This window comes from Miniopterus natalensis, chromosome 1 (genome assembly GCF_054644295.1).
Source record: "Miniopterus natalensis isolate mMinNat1 chromosome 1, mMinNat1.hap1, whole genome shotgun sequence".
Classification (NCBI taxonomy): domain Eukaryota; kingdom Metazoa; phylum Chordata; class Mammalia; order Chiroptera; family Miniopteridae; genus Miniopterus; species Miniopterus natalensis.
Genome location: NC_142081.1, coordinates 58941103 through 58959434, shown reverse-complemented (window position 1 = coordinate 58959434; position 18332 = coordinate 58941103). Strand labels below are relative to the sequence as shown.

Genomic DNA, 18332 nt, shown 5'->3' with positions numbered 1-18332 from the left:
GAGGCAAGGGGAGGGGAACACTTGATAGCCTGGATTTGGAGCCAGCTCTGCATCTGCCTGACAGGATGTCCGTGGGCACAGCCACCCCAGTGATTACTGGTTGTGGGACAGGTCACGCTCTGAGGCAATTATTTAACAGGCATCTGCCTATTTATTTACCGAGTGCCTACTGTGTGCAAGGTGCTCTACTAATAATAACTAATGTTTTATTGGATATTGTAATTATACAGCTAACTTTCATACCATGTCCTGGGTGGTGGGGGGTAGAAGCTGAGGAACCAACGAGGAAGAATCACAACCTCCAAAGATATGGGCCCCTGGGCGTTGGCCTAGCAGATAAAACCTGAGGTTTACCAAGAAGAGCTTGGAGAGTCGAGGCCCAAGATCTTGGGAAATGGAGCACGAATTGGGGAATTTGGGCGAAAGGCTCATGAAAGAGGCACGAAGGGGTGCTAGTAGATCCTATGGTGGGAGCCCTGAGTCACGACAGTGTCGGGGGCCTGATGGTTGGCAGTGCCCAGGGTGTTGAGATGCTTTACATGCTGAGAGGCAGGTGCTGGGTTTTGGACTCAGTCTGAACAAAAGTTGAGGTGTGGTAGAGGCTTCTAGCGAGGTTTTGAGGGAAAGGATCTGGAGTGTTGGGTTTGAAAAGGTTGTGGAGCGTATTTCGGGAAAGGAGGGGCGTGGCTGGGGGGCCCACCCAGCTCCTGGGGTTCGGCATTAGGGTAGCTGGGGCAGGGGTGCGGGCCAGGGCTGGGGAGGTGTGTGGGTGGGATCCGGCCGGAGGCCCGAGACCGGGTTGGCAGCCGCCGGGTCGGCGCTGGGAGCGAGCCGCCCGGGCTCCGCGGGGGGGCGGTGCGAGCTCGGGCTGCGGGCGGGAGGACTAGGGAGGAGGCGGCGGCTCAGAGAACATGAATCAGCGGCGGCGGCGACGGCGGCGACGGCTGTGGAAGGAGCGCGGTGGCCCAGGAGCGGCCCCGGGGACCCCGCGCTGCTGACGGCGGCCGCCGCGACTCTCCGCGGGCGCGGGTCTGAGAGGCTCGGGCGCCAGCACCGCCCCCGGGCCGGCCCCCGCCCCGGCCGCCCCCTCCTCCCCCTCCCTCCTGCCTTCCTCCTCCCTCCTCCTGAACGCTCGCGGGCCGGGCCCGGCATGGTGCGGCGTCGCCGCCGATGGCGCTGAGGCGGAGCATGGGGCGGTCGGGGCTCCCGCCGCTGCCGCTGCCGCTGCCGCCGCCGCCGCCGCCGCTGCTGCTGCTGGCGGGTCTGGCTCTGCTGCTCCCCGAGCCCGGGGCCGAAGGTAGGGGCTGGCCCGGGAGGCGGCGGGACGCAGGGGCTGCGGGGGGCGCGGCCGGGGTCGCAGCCCGGGGACCGCAGGCGAGCTGCCCCGGGCCTGGGCGGCCCGGAGGTTTGGGAGGGGTCCCGGGCTGGAAGGCCGAGGCTCGGCGGCTGGGGGAGGGGGCGTAGCGGGGTGTGCGCTGTCGGGTCCCCGGCCCCCGCCCCCAACTTTCTCCCGTCCGGGGCTGTTCTGGCGGGGTGGGAAGGGAAGGAGTGGGGCTGTGTGGTCAGCCGGTGTTTGGAACCGGATTTCCCACCTCTGTGTTCCTAGTTGTTTGCTCTCCCTCCCAGTTCTGGGGACCCCCATTCTGCCCACCCCACACACCAGGGTCTCTCTCTGAAACCACAGGGGCTGGGGGTGAGCGCCCCGAGAGGCACCGTTTAGGTACAGTGGCTGCGAGGTGCCGGGGCACAGAACACATCTGGGCACACTCTAGTTCCTGTGCCCCGCTCAGCTTCCCGAAGCCTGGAATGTTGGAGAGGATGGGATGGGGCAAGGTTGCCAGTCTTTGTGGGGGTTAGCCTTGTGTTCCCACATAGCCACGGAGGCATTTGCCAGTCACTGGAGTGCTCCTTGTAGCACTTTGGATCCTCAAGTTTACACTACACACCCCTGGAGTGTTTGGGATGTGAGGCTCTCCCTCCTTGTCCTGTGAGTGATCCCGACAGGGTGAAGGTAGTAAGGAAGGATCACAGGCCAGAGCAGCAGGCACCCAGCTGGCACCTTCTCTTGAGACAGCACTCCCTGCCATATCAGCCTTTCAGGGAAGGGAATGGAAAGAGTGACAAGTGTTTACAAGCTGAAAGGTGTGTGTCTCAGGATCAGAGAGCCCAGTATTTAACACACAGCAAAGGGCAGGAAGAACCAGGACTGAATCTCAGATATGTGGATAGTACACCCGCCCTTCTCTGCTTAAAAACACAACAGGAGAGCAGGAGAGGGGGGTGTGTGTGTGTGTGTGCGCGCGCACTCGCGCAAGCGCGTGCTCGTGCATGCGCACGCATGTGTGCAGAGGGTAGTGTTCACAGGGTGGCTTCTGTTGGTTCGACAGTAGCTCAGGGGTCTTGGGCTCCCCATTCAGGGCCCCTCTCCTCCCTTCTACCTCCTACCTTCCTAGCAGCCGCCCCTGCACACATTCAGGTATTAATAGAGCAGGCGGCTGTGAGGAAGGCTGCCATGTGTTTGATCTGACGTGGTTTTGCAGCCATATGTTCTCCACTTCAGGGGAGCACCCCCTCCTTCACTTCCTCAGTCTTCTTTCATTTGCCTGGGTGGGGTACAGGAGGGTGCTAGCTGCAGTTCAGGTCTGGGCTGACACCTAGGGTGGAGAGCTGGCTGCCTGTTGCACTGGCTGGGTACAGCAGTTATTCACAGGGCAATACCTGCCTCAGGTATGTGGGAATGCCTCACTGTTTCAGCCTGGCTTGACTTCTTTTTGGTTTTGGGGCCTGAACTTAACATTGCCCAGCAGGGAGATATGGGGAAGAGGTCACTGCCTTAGCGCTGGGGAAAACTTGGCAGTGGCAAAAATGGTGCCTGGAGAGCCTGTCATGTCCCTTCCCACATTCCAGGTCTAAGTCCTTCCCACACTGTCCTGCCTCTGCTTCCTTGGCCATTGGCTGAGAATGAGCCCTCTGACACAGAAGCTAGGTTCTAGAAGAGGATGGGGGGATATTTCCAGAGACAGGGGACCTCTCAAGCTGGCTGACACATTCTCCTTCCCACCTCACAGGCCTGAAGCTCATGGGAGCCCCGATGAAGCTGACAGTGTCTCAGGGGCAGCCGGTGAGTCTCAACTGCAGTGTGGAGGGGATGGAGGATCCTGACATACTGTGGATGAAGGACGGAGCTATGGTCCAGGGCCTGGATCAGATGTATGTCTCAATCAGCGAGCAGCACTGGATCGGCTTCCTCAGGTGCAGGACTATGGGGAAAGGTGTGGGATACCAGCCTGGGGACATTGGGAGCTGGGGCAATGCTGATGCCCAGAGGTCTGTGGTTTCTTTATTCTACAACCTATGGAAACTTCCAGAAGTAAGGGCAGGCTGAGCCCCTTGAGTCTGCACAGCAGAGCTGCCTCCATTGACTTTGGGAGGCAAGCCTGGTGTCCTGTTTCCACAGCCTGAAGTCAGTGGAGCGTTCTGATGCGGGCCAGTACTGGTGCCAGGTGGAAGATGGGGGCAAAACCGAGATCTCCCCGCCAGTGTGGCTCACGGTAGAAGGTGAGGAGGCATGTGGGCATGTTTGCTGTCTGCTGGTGACCACAGCTCTGGAGAAGAAAGCTCAGTGGAAGAAAGCTGCCTCACTGCCCTCTGAAGCCTGATTGTACCAGGTTCCAGGCCCACCCCAACATCAAATGATCATACCCACTGGAGTCTGGGTATTTCAGAGCCAAAGGGGCAACTAGGACGCACAACCTATGGGATGCAAGTCAGTTTCAGTTGTCTGAACAACAAGCCTCAAGCACCCATCTGGGGCTGGACTCTGTTCTGCCAAGTGGCCAGGCCAGGAGGGGGAGAGATGGGGGAGGGGAGGAAGGCTTTGCAGCTGTGGGAGCTCAGAGCTGTTCAGCCCTGGAAAACAAAGTGACTAAGAAAGTAACAAAGGCCTCTGAACTGGATCTGGGTCCTTCCCCCAAAACTCTGCTCAAGGTCCCGCCCACTTCTCCCTTTTTGCCCCTCCCCCAGCTCCCCACCCTCTGCTCCTTTTCTTGCTCAGAGAAGGGCTGTCAGAGAAAAGTCTGGGAAGGGAGAATCTGTCTTGCCCAAGGAGAGAACACAAACGATATTCCTAAGGGGGCCAAAGAAGAGCACTCCTGTCAAGCTAGGTTCCTGTTCTGCAGTTGACCTAATCATAAGGGCCTGTGGGACCTTATGCAGAGAGGGCTTCAAATGGTAGCAAACTTGTGATTTGGGCAGTTGGAAGCTGAGAAGTGGCAAGGCTCACTCCCATGCTCCTTTTCTTCCTAGGTGTGCCATTTTTCACAGTGGAGCCGAAAGATCTGGCAGTACCACCCAACGCCCCTTTCCAACTGTTTTGTGAAGCTGTGGGTCCCCCTGAACCTGTTACCATTATCTGGTGGAGAGGAGGCACGAAGGTTGGGGGACCTTTTCCCTCTCCTTCAGTTTTAAATGTAACAGGTGAGCAGCCTCAGGAGGGGCTTTGAGCAGGGGTGGTGAGGCTGGCAGAGTTCAAATCTGCTTAAATCACTGTTTGCTGTTGTGAGTGTCCAGAGCAAACCCTGGTGCCTGGGTACGTGAGCTGCACCATTGCTAAGCTCATTAATCAGGTGTGCTAGGTCTGCTGGGTGGGCAGATTAGTGGTGATCCTGCTGTGTATGCTTAAGGAGGATGCTAGAGCCTCATTCCCTCATTGACGATAGTGCAGGCTGTGTACAGCTGGCCTTGGGAGATGAATTGGGTGGAACCAGGGGCACCCTTCCTCCTCCACCCCCCACTCCTCCCAAGGAAAGGAGCCAGGAACCAGCCCACACAGAGCTAGGAGGAGTGTCTGGCAGAAGACAAGAGTCTCAGGCTGCAGTGGGGAATGGCAGGGGGAAGGAAAATGGGGAGGGGAGGCCAGCACAAAAATACAGGGCCTCCTTTCCTAATGGCACTTGTATTGTTTTCCTAAACAACTGTATCTTTGCATACCTCCACACAGTTAACCTACAGCAGCCACATCTGCACACCCACCTGGACCCCAAGATTTTTGGGCACATACCTCACATGCTTGTGAGGCTCACTTATCTGTGAAACAAAGTTAATGTTTCTGGTGGAGGCTTGAACTGGCCAAATATTGTCTGAGCTTGGTGTCATGTACTGGCAGGTAGGAGGAACAGGCTGTAATCTGCCAAGTCATATTGCCTTAGCAATATGAATCTTGAGACGAGGTGGACTGCAGGACCTGTTGGAAACAAGGGCAGGTCCTGTTTAGGAGGTGCTGGGTTGGAGCAGATTAGAAGGGAGGTTGGGTTTCAGTTCTCTCCAGGTGTGCGTGGTTGGGACCCTCAGGCAGCCAGCCTGATAATAAGCACTCACTGAACTCCTACTCCACACGCCACACTGTGCTAGGCACCACGGGGGATGGAGGGAATACAAGAAAAATAGAAGCCATCTGTCCAGCCCCCAAGGAGTTAGAGACAAGACACATGTCTAAGGAGCTGAGAACTATTGCAAGGCAAAGAATCTGCAAATACAGCAATGATGTGTCACAGAGCAAACAGAAGGGCTCTGGAATGTGCAATAAAGGAGTGACCAGAAAAGGGAGGCAGTTTTGTGCTGTCTTCGGGAGATGGGATTGAGGTGGGAGGGGTGGTATAGCATTTCTCAAGTGCTTACTGTGTGCCAGGCACCTTACATCATTTGGTTGTCACAGTTCTCCCATTTGGGAGATGAGAAGACAGAGCCCCAGCCTTTGGATTTATACCCAGGCCTGTTAGACTCCAAAGTCCCTTCATTCTGCAGTACCCCACTATCTAGCCCAGGGGTGGGGAACATCCGGCCCGCAAAATCATTTGGTCTGGCCCTGCCAAGACAGTTGCAGGCGGGACTCAAAATTCAGTAAGTCTAGGAGCTTTTTTCATAGCTAATTTTTAAGTTGATAATTTTGTATGGCCCGAGAATGATGTTGTAAATATCCAAATGGCCCTTGGCAGAAAAAAGATTCCCCACCCTAGCCCCTTCCTTTAGCTGGAGGGATTTCTAGGATATTAAGATCTGGAGCCTAAGTATCCACTTTCCACAATACCAGAGTGAAAGTTGCTACTTGGCAGTGGGAGGGGGCTGACTGAGGCTTTCTGGCCCCAGGGGTGACCCAGAGCACTGTGTTCTCCTGTGAAGCTCACAACCTGAAAGGCCTGGCCTCTTCCCGCCCAGCCACGGTTCGTCTCCAAGGTAGGAAGACTGGTGGGAGAGGGTACATGAGGCAGGTGCGTTTTCGGCAAGCTGTCCAGCCGTGGGTAAAGAATCATTTGCTGTTCCAGCTCTTCTCGGTCCTGCTGGGATCTGAGGGATGAGGGGTTAATTGGCATAGCTCCATTCCTAATGGGAGCACCTGAGACCCTGCTGAGGCTGAGATGAGAATAGAAACCTGACGTCACAGCAGATTTCCCATCATGAAGCAGAGCGCTTGGGAGGGAGGGAGAGGAAGCCAGCAGGAGATGGTCAAGGCTCATGCCCAACTTTGTTTCTGCCAGCCCTGTGAAGGGAATGGGGGAGGGGAAAACAGCCTGGCAGGATGATAGAGACCCAAAGGGCTAGTTTGCACAGAGGGAGGGAAGGAGAGAGCCAGCTTGTAGAGGAATGAGCTGTGGCTACAGGGACTTCCTCTCCCATGGCTGAGGTACTGCCCCCTCCATACCCACTATCTTACCCTTTTCCTTGGTCAGACAGGGCCCTTGATTCTGGGAGAGGCAACCTCTCTCCACAGCCTAGGCACTCTCCTGAGTATGAGCATCTGTCTCCTACTGGTTGCTTGGCTTGTATATTATTGTGGTCCTGGGAGTACTGAGTAGTCATCTTTAGTTTAAGAGGGGCAGACTCTAAGGAGGAACTCAAGGCTTGACTCCCATGCCTTCTGTCCCCTTCTCTCATATTGTTGGTTCCTGGGCACTGAACTCCAGGGCACTGACTCTAAGTTCCCATCCACAGCACTGCCTGCAGCCCCATTTAACATCACAGTGACAAAGCTCTCCAGCAGCAATGCTAGCGTGGCCTGGATGCCAGGTGCGGATGGCCGAGCTGTGCTTCAATCCTGTACAATCCAGGTAAACTGAGAGGGTGGGACGGGCTCTCCTGGCCACGTTTATTCTGGCTGCCTCAGTGGCACTTTGTGGACAGTGGTATCACACTAGATACCACTGGACTTGCCCATGGGCTTTGGTCTCCAGCTTTGTTCAGGTGGTGTTCCCTTACCTCATCTTAAGGTGCTCTGGCAACTAACTGACTCTGAAGGTTGGCTAAAACCCATTCATTCTTCAGGCTGGAAAGCAAATCACTAGAGCAGATTTGGGATGTCTGGAAGGGTTTTTCTTATGTTGCTGAAAACCCAAACCTTTGATTTATCTGATACCTGCACTCTCATGCCTCACCCCCTAACTCATGCCAAAGAGAACAAGGGGACTGGGGGTGGGGTGGGGTGGGGTGGGGTGGGGTTCTAAGCCACAGAGAGTGAACAACCTGGGTAAGGTGATACTAAAAACAAGAGATGATGCAGGCTTATTTATTTTCAGGTGTTTACTCAAAGAGCATTATTTAATGAGCACCGTGGAAACTGTTCTAGGCAGTTCCCCAAGGAGAGGCCCTAGCTCTGGGCTCCACCATTTAGAGGACCCCGCACTCTGACCCTCCTTTGTCTGCACCCCTTCACCTCTTGCCCCTGGGCAAGTGGGACATGCCTATCCAGATCATGAGGACAACCCCCCCCCCACACACACACACATACAACCACCATACCATACTATATTCTAGATACTCAGGATTTCTTGTCTTATGACAAGTCTGCCTGTGTGGGCCTCTTTCGTGGTGCATCCTTGGGAGGGTATGGTTCGTACACCTCTGTGTCCAAAGGGCAGCCATTTGTGGGGGGATGGGTATGCAAGCAGTATTTCCACACCCGTGCACGTGATGTCCCTCAAGGTACAGATCCTTGTGCCACCACATTCTGGTTTGGGAGTCTAAGGATTTAGAGGATTATAAATGCAAACCTGACCTTCCAGGTTGTTTTGAAGCTTTTTTTGTTAATATATTGAGATAGAAAGTATTTTATTTAATAATTTGTTAGCTGATTTGTAACATTTAAATATTTAGCCATATAGTACATGGATCTCCATTTGCACTGTTGCCCTGAGTGGTTCACAGTGCCCCTTAGGCTCCCAGTTACTCTGCCCTTCAGAAGCTCTGAGACTTTGAGCTGGTTGGCATACATATAGTTACAATAAGTGGTAACTACTCTAACCAGGTTATGCACCAAGCACAAAGAGGCATGAATTTTCTGGAGTAGTTGAGGACTGCTTTCCTGGAGAAAGTGGCATTTGTGTTGAGTCGTAAAGGATGAGTTGAACTTTGCTAGGAAGAGCAGGTCATTCTAAGCAAAGGGAACATTTGCAAAGGTACAGAGGTATGGAAGCTGGTGTGTTATTAGAGGTGGGGCTGGTGGGAAAGGGTGGGTTACAAGTGTTTGCTGACAGGCTTGGAGGCATTAGCTCAAGTCCCCCCACTCCATACCCATACCTATCCTATTTTCCATCTCCCTCTACATCATTAGTTTTCTACTTTTCTGTAGGTGACGCAGGCCCCAGGAGGCTTGGAGGTCCTGGCTGTCGTGGTCCCTGTGCCACCTTTTACCTGCCTTCTCCGTGACCTGGCACCTGCCACTAACTACAGCCTCAGGGTGCGCTGTGCCAATGCCTTGGGGCCTTCTCCATATGCTGACTGGGTGCCCTTTCAGACAAAGGGTCTAGGTAAGGGACTTACAGAACAGAGTGGCTGGGTAGGGCTGGAGTGGGGGAAGGGAAGGACTGTCTGGCTCCAGTTCTGGATGGAGTTGACTGGGAGAGGAGCTACCTGAGATGGAGCTTTATGCACCATTTTGCAAACACTTATTGAGTACCTGTGGCATACTTATGAACTAGATAAATCCTACCGGCATCCCATGTAGCTCTTGTTCTAGTGAGTAGGACAGATAAGCAAAGTAGATAAGATCAGATAAAGAGAGTGCCCCAGGGTGGTTTAGAAATTGATAAGGAAGGAGCCATATTTGGAAGGAAAATCACTGCGGGAAGAGGGGACAGCAAGTGCAAAGACTGTATGGCAGGAACTTGTTTGAAGTTCTCTAGCAATTGCAAGGAGGCTGGGAGGACTGTGGCAGGAGTAGTGAAGGATATGGCTGAGGCAGTCACCAAGGTGATTAAGAGCAACACTCTGCCTAGCAGGGGTGCTGCCATTGCAAAGCCCTCCTCCCTAGGGACAGGGGTGAGAGCAGTCAGAATTGGGAGACAAGCTCTCCCCCCACCTGTTGATCTCTTACTTAACTGTTTAGTTCTTGGGAGTTGGCTCCAAAGACCTGCATGGGATAGTGATGGTGGGAAGAGCAGGGCTCTTAGCAACCTTCTCTCTTTGGGTACAGCCCCAGCCAGCGCTCCCCAGAACCTCCATGCCATCCGCACAGACTCAGGTCTCATCCTGGAGTGGGAAGAAGTGATCCCTGAGGGCCCTTTCGAAAGCTCCCTGGGACCCTATAAACTGTCCTGGGTTCAAGACAACGGAACCCAGGTAAGGGAAGACAGAAGCCTCCACTCTCTAGGTGTATCACAGTCACCCCTCAGTGCTCTAAAGCCTTTGGCTTCAGAATGGCTGTCCTTGGTAGGCCTGGGGGGCCTTGGTGTGCTGGTCCTCTCACTACCCCAGGAAGTCCACTCCTCTTACCTTCCCCTGCAGGCTGCACTTCTTATTGGATTATGTTTCTGTTAGGATCCCATCCATTGGCTACTTTGTATGTAAAGCAGGAAGCACATTTCTGCACAAACTGGGGGAGGGCACAGATAAGACCTTCTTATCCGCTGCCCAGTTCTTTCCCATCCCCCACTCCTGCACTCCAGAGACTGAGCCTTGTTTGTGTTCAGGATAGGCCTCTGCAGCCTGGAGTAGGAACGTAATAACTACCAGCAGGTTTTGTTCCTGTAACCTCTGAACCCAGTGTCCCTAGGTTCCCATGCTCCTAGCTAGACCTTTTTCTGCCTTCTGGCCCCAGCTGGAGGCCTTTTCCTCAGACTCAGTGTGGGATGGGGGCTTTTCTTGGCTGCAGGGTGAACTGATAGTGGAGGGGACCTGGGTCAACTTGACAGTCTGGGATCCTCAGAAGGACCTGATTGTGCGTGTGTGCGTCTCCAATGCAGTTGGCTGTGGGCCCTGGAGTCAGCCACTGGTGGTCTCTTCTCATGACCATGCAGGTGAGGCCTGTAGAGAGAGGGGACAGGATGAGGGCTTTCAGGGGCACCCTAGGAGGCTGGCAGCACCTTACCTTCCAATAGGCCCAAAGACAGAGTCAAGCAGTTGAGGCTAGGGATGATATTTAAACTATATCTCATTCTCTGGTTGTGCTATAGGTCCCAATAGCCAGGGCCTGTCACTGACAGGGTAGGATTTCTCGGGTCTTCCTTTGGAGTTTCTTGACCAGGCCAGATGGCCATCATTGGAAAGTTTTAAAGGGACTCTTTGGTGTCAGCCTACCTCATGCCCCTGTCTCCCACAGGCCAGCAGGGCCCTCCCCACAGCCGCACATCCTGGGTGCCTGTGGTCCTGGGTGTGCTGACAGCCCTGGTGACGGCTGCTGCCCTGGCTCTCATCCTGCTTCGAAAGAGGCGGAAGGAGACGCGGTTTGGGTAAGGGGTAGGGACACAGAGGGAGAGGAAGGTGATGACTGAAGACCTTGGAGCTGACCCCAAGTCTTGGGTTTCCCTTTAGGCAAGCCTTTGACAGTGTCATGGCCCGAGGGGAGCCAGCTGTTCACTTCCGCGCAGCCCGGTCCTTCAATCGGGAAAGGCCTGAACGCATCGAGGCCACGTGTGAGTGGTGGGGAATCAAACGAGGGAAGAATGGACTATCTTGTGCCCCTCTCTGTGCTCCTTTTACTAATTCATTAATTTGACCAATGTCTGAACCTTCATGAGTCCCAAGCACACAGTATGGAAAAGATACACAGACCTTACCCTGTGGAGGCCGCCATTCTAGCTGTGGGCGAGCTAAACTAAGCTCATCTCTGCTCTGTGGGTGGAGTCTGTGGTATAGGAGGCAGACTGGGTTTGGGATCAGGAAGCAGAGAGGTCCCTCTCACAACCCCCTCCCCAACAGTGGACAGCTTGGGCATCAGCGATGAACTGAAGGACAAACTGGAGGACGTGCTCATCCCAGAGCAGCAGTTCACCCTGGGCCGGATGTTGGGCAAAGGTACGCGGGGCTGTGCAGGGATTGGCATGAGTGGAGTTTGCCATGTCTGGGTGTGTTTGGTTGCTCCCATCACTTTGAGGGTGTGGATTTGGGTCAGCTCCTATAAACAGGATATGCTTATAGACTCCTGAGTGTGGGATGCTTCGGGGAATGGTAGCTGGGGACTAGGAGTGCCGATGAGGAGTCACTCCCAGCGTACTTTGCTTTGGCTGTGGAAGAGGGAGCCTTTGCCAATGGCCCCAGAGTCTAATGAGTTTTTGTCTTTATGGAGGGTCACCTGGGAGGGATGGGGGTGGAGGACAGGAAGGTGAGGGGACTCACCATAATTTGGATTGGTTTGTAGGAGAGTTTGGTTCAGTGCGGGAAGCCCAGTTAAAGCAGGAGGATGGCTCCTTTGTGAAAGTGGCTGTAAAGATGCTGAAAGGTGAGTGGAGAATAGTAGATGTGGAGTGAGGGCATCACTTGGGAGGGCAAAGGGGGTGACTGATACTGAAGCAGGCTCTGCTGGGCCCCTAGACTTTCCAAGAAGAGTTAGCACTAGCTGGGATGCCAAGTGACTAATTCACAGGCATGAACCCACACACATTCATGCCCCAGCCTTTGCTCTCTGCCATCAGCAGTGACTATCGTCTGGGCTCACTCAGAGTGATGAAAACCATGGTTGGTTGAGCTGCTGGGCTGTCCAAAGGAAAAGCATTAGCAAGTGGAGAAATTGTTAGATAGCACCACTCCTATAGCAGGGTTTTTCCTGCTCATGGCCAGACTGTTTCCTAGGCCCCCTGGGAAGCCCAGGACATCTGAAGAACAAAGCCTAGGAGTCTTGGGTCAGAACTGGGGACACATCTTCCTCATTCCCTCCCATCCTTTTCTCCCAGCTGATATCATTGCCTCAAGCGACATTGAAGAGTTCCTCAGGGAAGCCGCCTGCATGAAGGAGTTTGACCACCCACACGTGGCCAAGCTTGTTGGTGAGCTCCTTCTTAGGGGATGCAGATACAAAATTAGGCGGGAGGGCAGCCTGTGGGAGAGAAGTTCAGACTTACCTGGTTAGTAAGCAGATGGCAAAGTAGCCAGGAGGTCCTGGCTGAAATCTGATCAGACTCCAGGTAAGGACTTTAGTTTGCAGGCCCTATACCAAAGGTCTGCACATGCAGGAGGAAGAGGGGACAGAGAAGATGCTCCAGAAATCTGGGGGCAGCCACAGTTCATCCTGGTGGTCACCAATCAGTGTGGAACTTGTGGGGAAAGAAGTAGCAAAGCCAGGGCTAGAGGTGAGACCCAGCAAGTAGGGGCTCATGCAGACACCTGAGCCATTCTTTGACCATTATGTGCCCCTCTCCTGTCTCTCCTTTGTTCCCAGGAGTCAGCCTCCGGAGCAGGGCCAAAGGCCGTCTCCCCATTCCCATGGTCATCCTGCCCTTCATGAAGCACGGGGACCTGCATGCCTTCCTGCTTGCCTCCCGGATTGGGGAGAACCCCTTTGTGAGTGCCTGGGATGGAAGTGGCCAGGAGTTGGAAAGGTTTAAAGACCCTGAGAGAGAGGTTGTCTGGTTGGGTTGGGCCAGTTGAACTGGTTGGGAGAAGGCAGGCCCTGAGTTTGACTCCTTTTATGCTTGCTAGGAATTTTACGCTGGGCAAGGACTTTTCTGGGAGAAGAGACCTGTGGAGCACCAGATTGGGGGAGTCTTGACTCCTGGGTGCTCTGGAAGGTTTGCCAAAGCTTCCTTGCTTTGGGAAGCCCCTCTATCCCCTTCCTTTCAGTGATTCCAAGGATAGTCTCTAGGCTTTCTGGCTGGGGAACCCCATTTATCCCACCCTGGCTGGATGGACAGATCCAGCCTGAGCTTGCTTCGTCTGCCCACCAGAACCTGCCCCTGCAGACGCTGATTCGGTTCATGGTGGACATTGCCTGTGGCATGGAGTACCTGAGCTCCCGGAACTTTATCCACCGAGACCTGGCTGCTCGGAATTGCATGTATGTGAATTCTGGAGGCTCAGGCGTGGGAGGGAGTGGTTAGTGCTAGGAGGAGCTGGCTAATAGTCAGCTCCTGCCTGGGGCAGTATCTGCTATGTAAGGGGACAGCTTGGGAGTAAAGATGCCCCTGCTTTAGTAAGGCTGTCAGCATGACCCCACCCTTCAATACTTCTCACAGGCTGGCAGAAGACATGACTGTGTGCGTGGCCGACTTTGGACTGTCCCGGAAGATCTATAGCGGGGACTACTATCGCCAGGGCTGTGCCTCCAAATTGCCTGTCAAGTGGCTGGCCCTGGAGAGCCTGGCCGACAACCTGTATACTGTGCACAGTGATGTGGTGAGTATGGTGGCACAGTGAGGCTTGGTGGTAACGCAAGCTGTGTGGACTAGTGTGTGGGTGGACCTTTAGGATCCTCAAAGGCCCCTCAAGGGCCCATCCAGGTCACCGCTCTGGGCCTTGGTTGGCTTGTATGAGGCTCCTGAGCCCTAAGATGTACTTGCCTCGGGGCTCTACGTGGCGCAGGAAGCCTAGTGACACCTTTCCTCCTATCTTGATTCTCTCCCAGTGGGCCTTTGGGGTGACCATGTGGGAGATCATGACTCGTGGGCAGACGCCATATGCTGGCATCGAGAACGCTGAGATTTACAACTACCTCATCGGCGGGAACCGCCTGAAACAGCCTCCGGACTGTATGGAGGACGTGTAAGTGCCCTGGGAAGGGGATTCTGGAGGAATCGGGAATTTGGGGTGTGAGCTGATGGCCCCCACCACAGCTGCTGGACCAGTGGCAACTCAGAGACCTTTTTATTTTTTTTTGGAAATGTCCTTGTCATTCATTAGAGGGAAGGCTGACCTTTACCCCAAACTACTTCGTCATCTAGCACCTCCCTGTTTTCTTTCTTCCCTCCTTTACCATCTCATTTTTCTTGCTCCAGCCTGTTCCTGTCATTCTGTTTTCTCCAGTTTCCAAGGAGAACCAGGAGCCCTGAAGGCAGAAGTTACAGGAATGAGCAGCAGTCAGTGCAGGTTTCCCTGTCACCTTCTCCCCACCCCCACTCCTGCTCAGTCCCCAGCTAGTCTAAGAAAACCTCCTAGGTGGAGCTTTCCCTCCCTCTAAGAGAGGGCTGCACCGGGGCAAGGAAATAACTGCTTTCTCCATCACATTCCTTGCTTGATAGGAGGGGGCGCTGGGGGCGGGAGGTTGAGTTCCTTTCTTGTCTTGGCCTCTTGAGGGGAGTGAAGGGACTCCCTCCCAGGGTTACTAGTGAAAAGGTCCTCTGGGGCCCAGGGAGACGCTGGTTTGCATGGGGTGAGGGAATATCACTAGAACAGACAAGTCACGGTTGGTGCCATGGTTAAGAAGTACATGTTCTGAAATGACAGGGATCTAGGCTCTAACCCCAAGTCATTCACTTAATAGCTGTGTGACATTGGTCATATTACTTAACCTCTTTAATCCCAGTTCCTCAGCTACAAAATGGGGTCTTTTCCTTTTAGGATTAGAGGAGGATTACCTCTTATTTCTTTCCATGGAGTTGGACCTCCAGTGGTCCGAGAATGTTGGACAGGTAGAGGAAGGCTCAGCCTGAATGGTGGGGTCCTCTTTCTCTAGGGCAGTGGGTTCGAAGTACCCTGAACCTGGACTGTGGGTAAGAGAGAAATCTGAGCCACAAACCAGGCCCTACCCGTCCTATTCATTCAGCAGAGCTCAGGGCATGGCAGGGGCAGGAAGCTTAAGTCGCCCTTTGGCTGCAGCCTGCCTAGGCTTCTGGAGCCGCAGAGAGTCTGCTGGGCAGTGGGGACTAGTCCCTAGCTTACTCTCTGAGACTGGAGCTAGTGTTGTCAATAGAGGGTGGGCAGATGCTGGCCTCCCACCAAGCAGCCTGGTGGATAGGTGCCAGTTGGCTCCTAGCACAGCCTTGACAGTTTGTCCCAGGCTGACCACAGACCCATGGCACTGGACCATTCCCATGGCCTATTCGGTATCTGGCATGATTCCCCCCATCATTGGGGGCCCCTGTCAGGAGGGCTGGTGTGCAGGGAGTGTTTGGAACTTTTATTGTGGGCACAGGCAAGAGACTCAGGCATTTGCTCTCTCTGACTAATCTGGTCTCAGCCCCTTCGTATTAGTTTTTTTTTTTTTTTTTTCTCCTCAGCCTGAGGCAGGCCCTAGGAATAGGATAAGACCTCAGGGAATCTGTAAGGTTCCTGAAATTGTGTGTCAAAAGTGTTCCTGCCAGGGGAAGAGGGCTGGAAGCTTTTCTGATTCTCAAAGGTATCCATGAACAAAGAGATTTAAGACTGCCTGCCTGAATGGATGAGAGTTTAGGACAAAGGGTGGATGCCGAAACCCACATTCCTGGCCGCATTCTGCAAGACAAAAACACTCGTAGTACTTCCTCCCAAAATTGAATAGGAGGGACTTGGGGCCAGCCCACCTGGCTACCAGTTGCAGCTTCATCACTTTCTACCTGTGTGACCTTAGTCAAGGTTCTTAACCTCTCTGTGCCTCAATTTCCACATTGGTAAAGTAGGGATCACTTATTTTATAGGACGGTTGTGAGAATTAAATAATAAACGTAAACTACTTAGAAGAGTTTCTGGCCCGGCTTGTGTGGCTCAGTGGCTGAGCATCGACCTGTGAACCTGGAGGTCATGGTTCGATTCCTGGTCAGGGCACATGCCTGGGTTGTGGGCTCGATCCCCAGTAGGGGGCATGCAGGAGGCCGCTGATCGATGATTCACTCTATCTCTCCCTCTTTCTCCCCCTCATAAATCAATAAAAACAAAAGAAAAAAAAGTCAATAAAAGTAAAGAGTTCCTGATACATGGAAAGCCCTATACAAATAAAATTTTTTAAGATCCTAGTTTTGTATGGGACCTCTGCTTTTAAGGGAAGGAACATCCTTCCTCTTTCTTCTGGCTCCTCACTACCTCCCCTTACCCTTCTGTCTGCCCCAGGTATGAGCTCATGTACCAGTGCTGGAGCGCCGACCCCAAGCAGCGCCCAAGCTTCACATGCCTGCGAATGGAGCTGGAAAACATTCTGGGCCACCTGTCTGTGCTGTCCACTAGCCGGGACCCCTTGTACATCAACCTTGAGACTGCTGAGGAGTCTGCGGAGGGAGGCAGCCTGGAGCTGCCTGGTGGGGACCAGGCTGCTAGCAGGGCTGAGAACAGCAGTGGCATAGGGGCAGTGGGGGGCACCCCTGGTGACTATCGGTATATTCTCAGCCCTGGAGGGCTAGCTGAGCAGCCCAGGCAGGAGGAGCAGCAGCCAGAAAGCCCCCTCAACGAGTCCCAGAGGCTACTGCTGCTGCAGCAAGGGCTATTGCCCCATAGTAGCTGTTAGCCCACAGGCAGAGGGCATCTGGGGCCATGCGGCTGGCTCTGCTGGCTAACCTAGCTCCATCTGACCCCAGCCCAGGCAGCAAGGCGTGGAGGCTCCTGTGGTAGTCTTCCCAAGCTGTGCTGAAGCCTGGACTGACCAAATCGCCCAATCCCAGTTCTTCCTGCAGCCACTTGTGGCCAGCCTGGTCTCAGTTCAGGCCTTGGCAGGGTGGAGGTGGTCCAGGTCTGGTTGTCTAAACCCAGGCAGCTGGCAGGAGGGGGTGGTTATATTTCCATGGTTACCATGGGTGTGGAAAGGAGTTGGGGGAGAGTATATCTAGCCCTGTGGGCCCCTACTCTCCTGGCTGAGCTGCCCCTTCTGCATGCATTGAGGTGTTTCTGGCCTGGAGGCCCAGCTGTGTCCATGCCTAGGGCCCAGGTTTGCCCCTCCTCACAAACAGATGCCCTTGTATTATTCCCCTATAGGTAAGAGTAAGGGGTTGGTACGGTCAGTACCTGAGCCCCGTGGTAGGAGGCAGTGGGACACTCTCAGGTCTGATTTCGTTGTCACTTTGCTGATTACCAACCCTGCTTAGGCCAGGAGTAAAGTGCAGCTGACCAGGTCACAGCGAGGTATGCTGGATAACCACAGGCTATAATTTGCCCAATTTCTAAAGGCAGTGCCCTGAGCCTGGCAAGAAAGGGTGCTGTAGGGCTTGCCCAGGAATGAATGAGGCCAGAGAGGAGACCAGGAGCCCCTCTTCAAGCCCTCTTATAGTGTGTCTGAGCATGCTACCAAATCCCAAAATATCCTAAGACTAACAAGGCAGCTGTCTGAGCCCAATCCACACAGCATCCCTTAGTCCCAACTTTCCCTCTCCCTGGAGACCCTCTTCTGTCTCAGGTCTCCTGAGAAAACAGGCCTGATCGCGCTGGTGTGGGTGAGGGGGAGTTACTGGAGCCTGGACCCCAGCCCTGGCTGGGGGAGTGCATGGGGTAGGGCCCTGCTATTAGGGACATTTCCTTGCTGTTAGGGACATTTCCAAACTGTTAGATACTGTTTAAAAACAGAAATAAAATTGAAGACTAAAGACCCAAGGCTTTGTCTCTTAAATGTTTACTTTTTTTCCAGATCACAAAAATGAAGCATCTTTACACAGGAAAAAGTCTGGAAAGACATACGCCAAAATGTTAACAGCTGTTATCTTTGCATGATATGATTAAGGAGGCTTTTTTACAATGGTTACAAACTGCTTTTGTAATTAAAGAAGACCCCAAAGAATCTTATATGAAAGATAATAGTCATTGTAGATGTAGGCGGCAGCGACCGCACCAGATGTTAGTCTGGTGGGGTCACACCTGACCTGGGTTCAGCCACCTTGTTACTTGGGGAATTCAGAGCCAAGACCCGAATTGTAAGAGAACATTTATTGGGTAAAATTACAAAAGTGGAATAAATAATTCCTAGAAGAAATGGATTTAGGGAACAAGTTATAGAGGCAATGGAAGGGCCCTAGGAGCTTGGGACTGAGGAAGCTAATGGTAACTGCCTGGGGGTGAAGGAAGGGGAAGGCATGGGCATGCTCCTGGGAGGGAGAGTGCTCTGGGTTCTCCATCCTAATAGTTTTAAACATGGAGATCTTAGGGGAGGTCCCAGAGAAAGATCTGATAGTATTCAGCAGCTTTCCAGGTGTGTCCTTTCAGAGCTGTGGTCTCCACTGATTGGTTGGCACCAGGGTGGG

General features: G+C 53.7%; 1 protein-coding gene across 2 annotated transcripts; it reads left to right on the top strand.

Moving 5' to 3' along the window:
* The first annotated feature begins 1137 nt into the window (after positions 1-1137).
* On the top strand, positions 1138-17733 carry TYRO3 (TYRO3 protein tyrosine kinase). Of its 2 annotated transcripts, XM_087822185.1 has the most exons (19): positions 1156-1297; positions 3069-3252; positions 3458-3558; positions 4306-4476; positions 6145-6231; positions 6988-7103; positions 8621-8798; positions 9464-9609; positions 10142-10286; positions 10589-10718; positions 10801-10901; positions 11188-11283; positions 11627-11707; positions 12159-12251; positions 12644-12765; positions 13149-13258; positions 13437-13596; positions 13826-13962; positions 16222-17732. In XM_087822185.1, exons 1-19 carry the CDS (start codon positions 1171-1173, stop codon positions 16610-16612), a joined length of 2676 nt encoding a protein of 891 aa, XP_087678311.1. In that variant the 5' UTR covers positions 1156-1170; the 3' UTR covers positions 16613-17732. The 2 variants fall into 2 exon arrangements, with proteins under 2 accessions (XP_087678307.1, XP_087678311.1); XM_087822181.1 differs by lacking the exons at positions 9464-9609; positions 10142-10286 and having other exon boundaries at positions 1138-1297; positions 16222-17733.
* The last annotated feature ends 599 nt before the right edge of the window (positions 17734-18332 follow it).

Excerpts from the sequence above, each read along its gene's own strand:
- TYRO3 (XM_087822185.1), top strand. The coding sequence starts at position 1,171 with ATGGCGCTGAGGCGGAGCATGGGGCGGTCGGGGCTCCCGCCGCTGCCG. Across the intron at positions 9,610-10,141 it reads TTCAAGACAACGGAACCCAG|GGTGAACTGATAGTGGAGGG; the intron begins GTAAGGGAAGAC and ends TCTTGGCTGCAG. Across the intron at positions 10,287-10,588 it reads CTCTTCTCATGACCATGCAG|GCCAGCAGGGCCCTCCCCAC; the intron begins GTGAGGCCTGTA and ends TGTCTCCCACAG.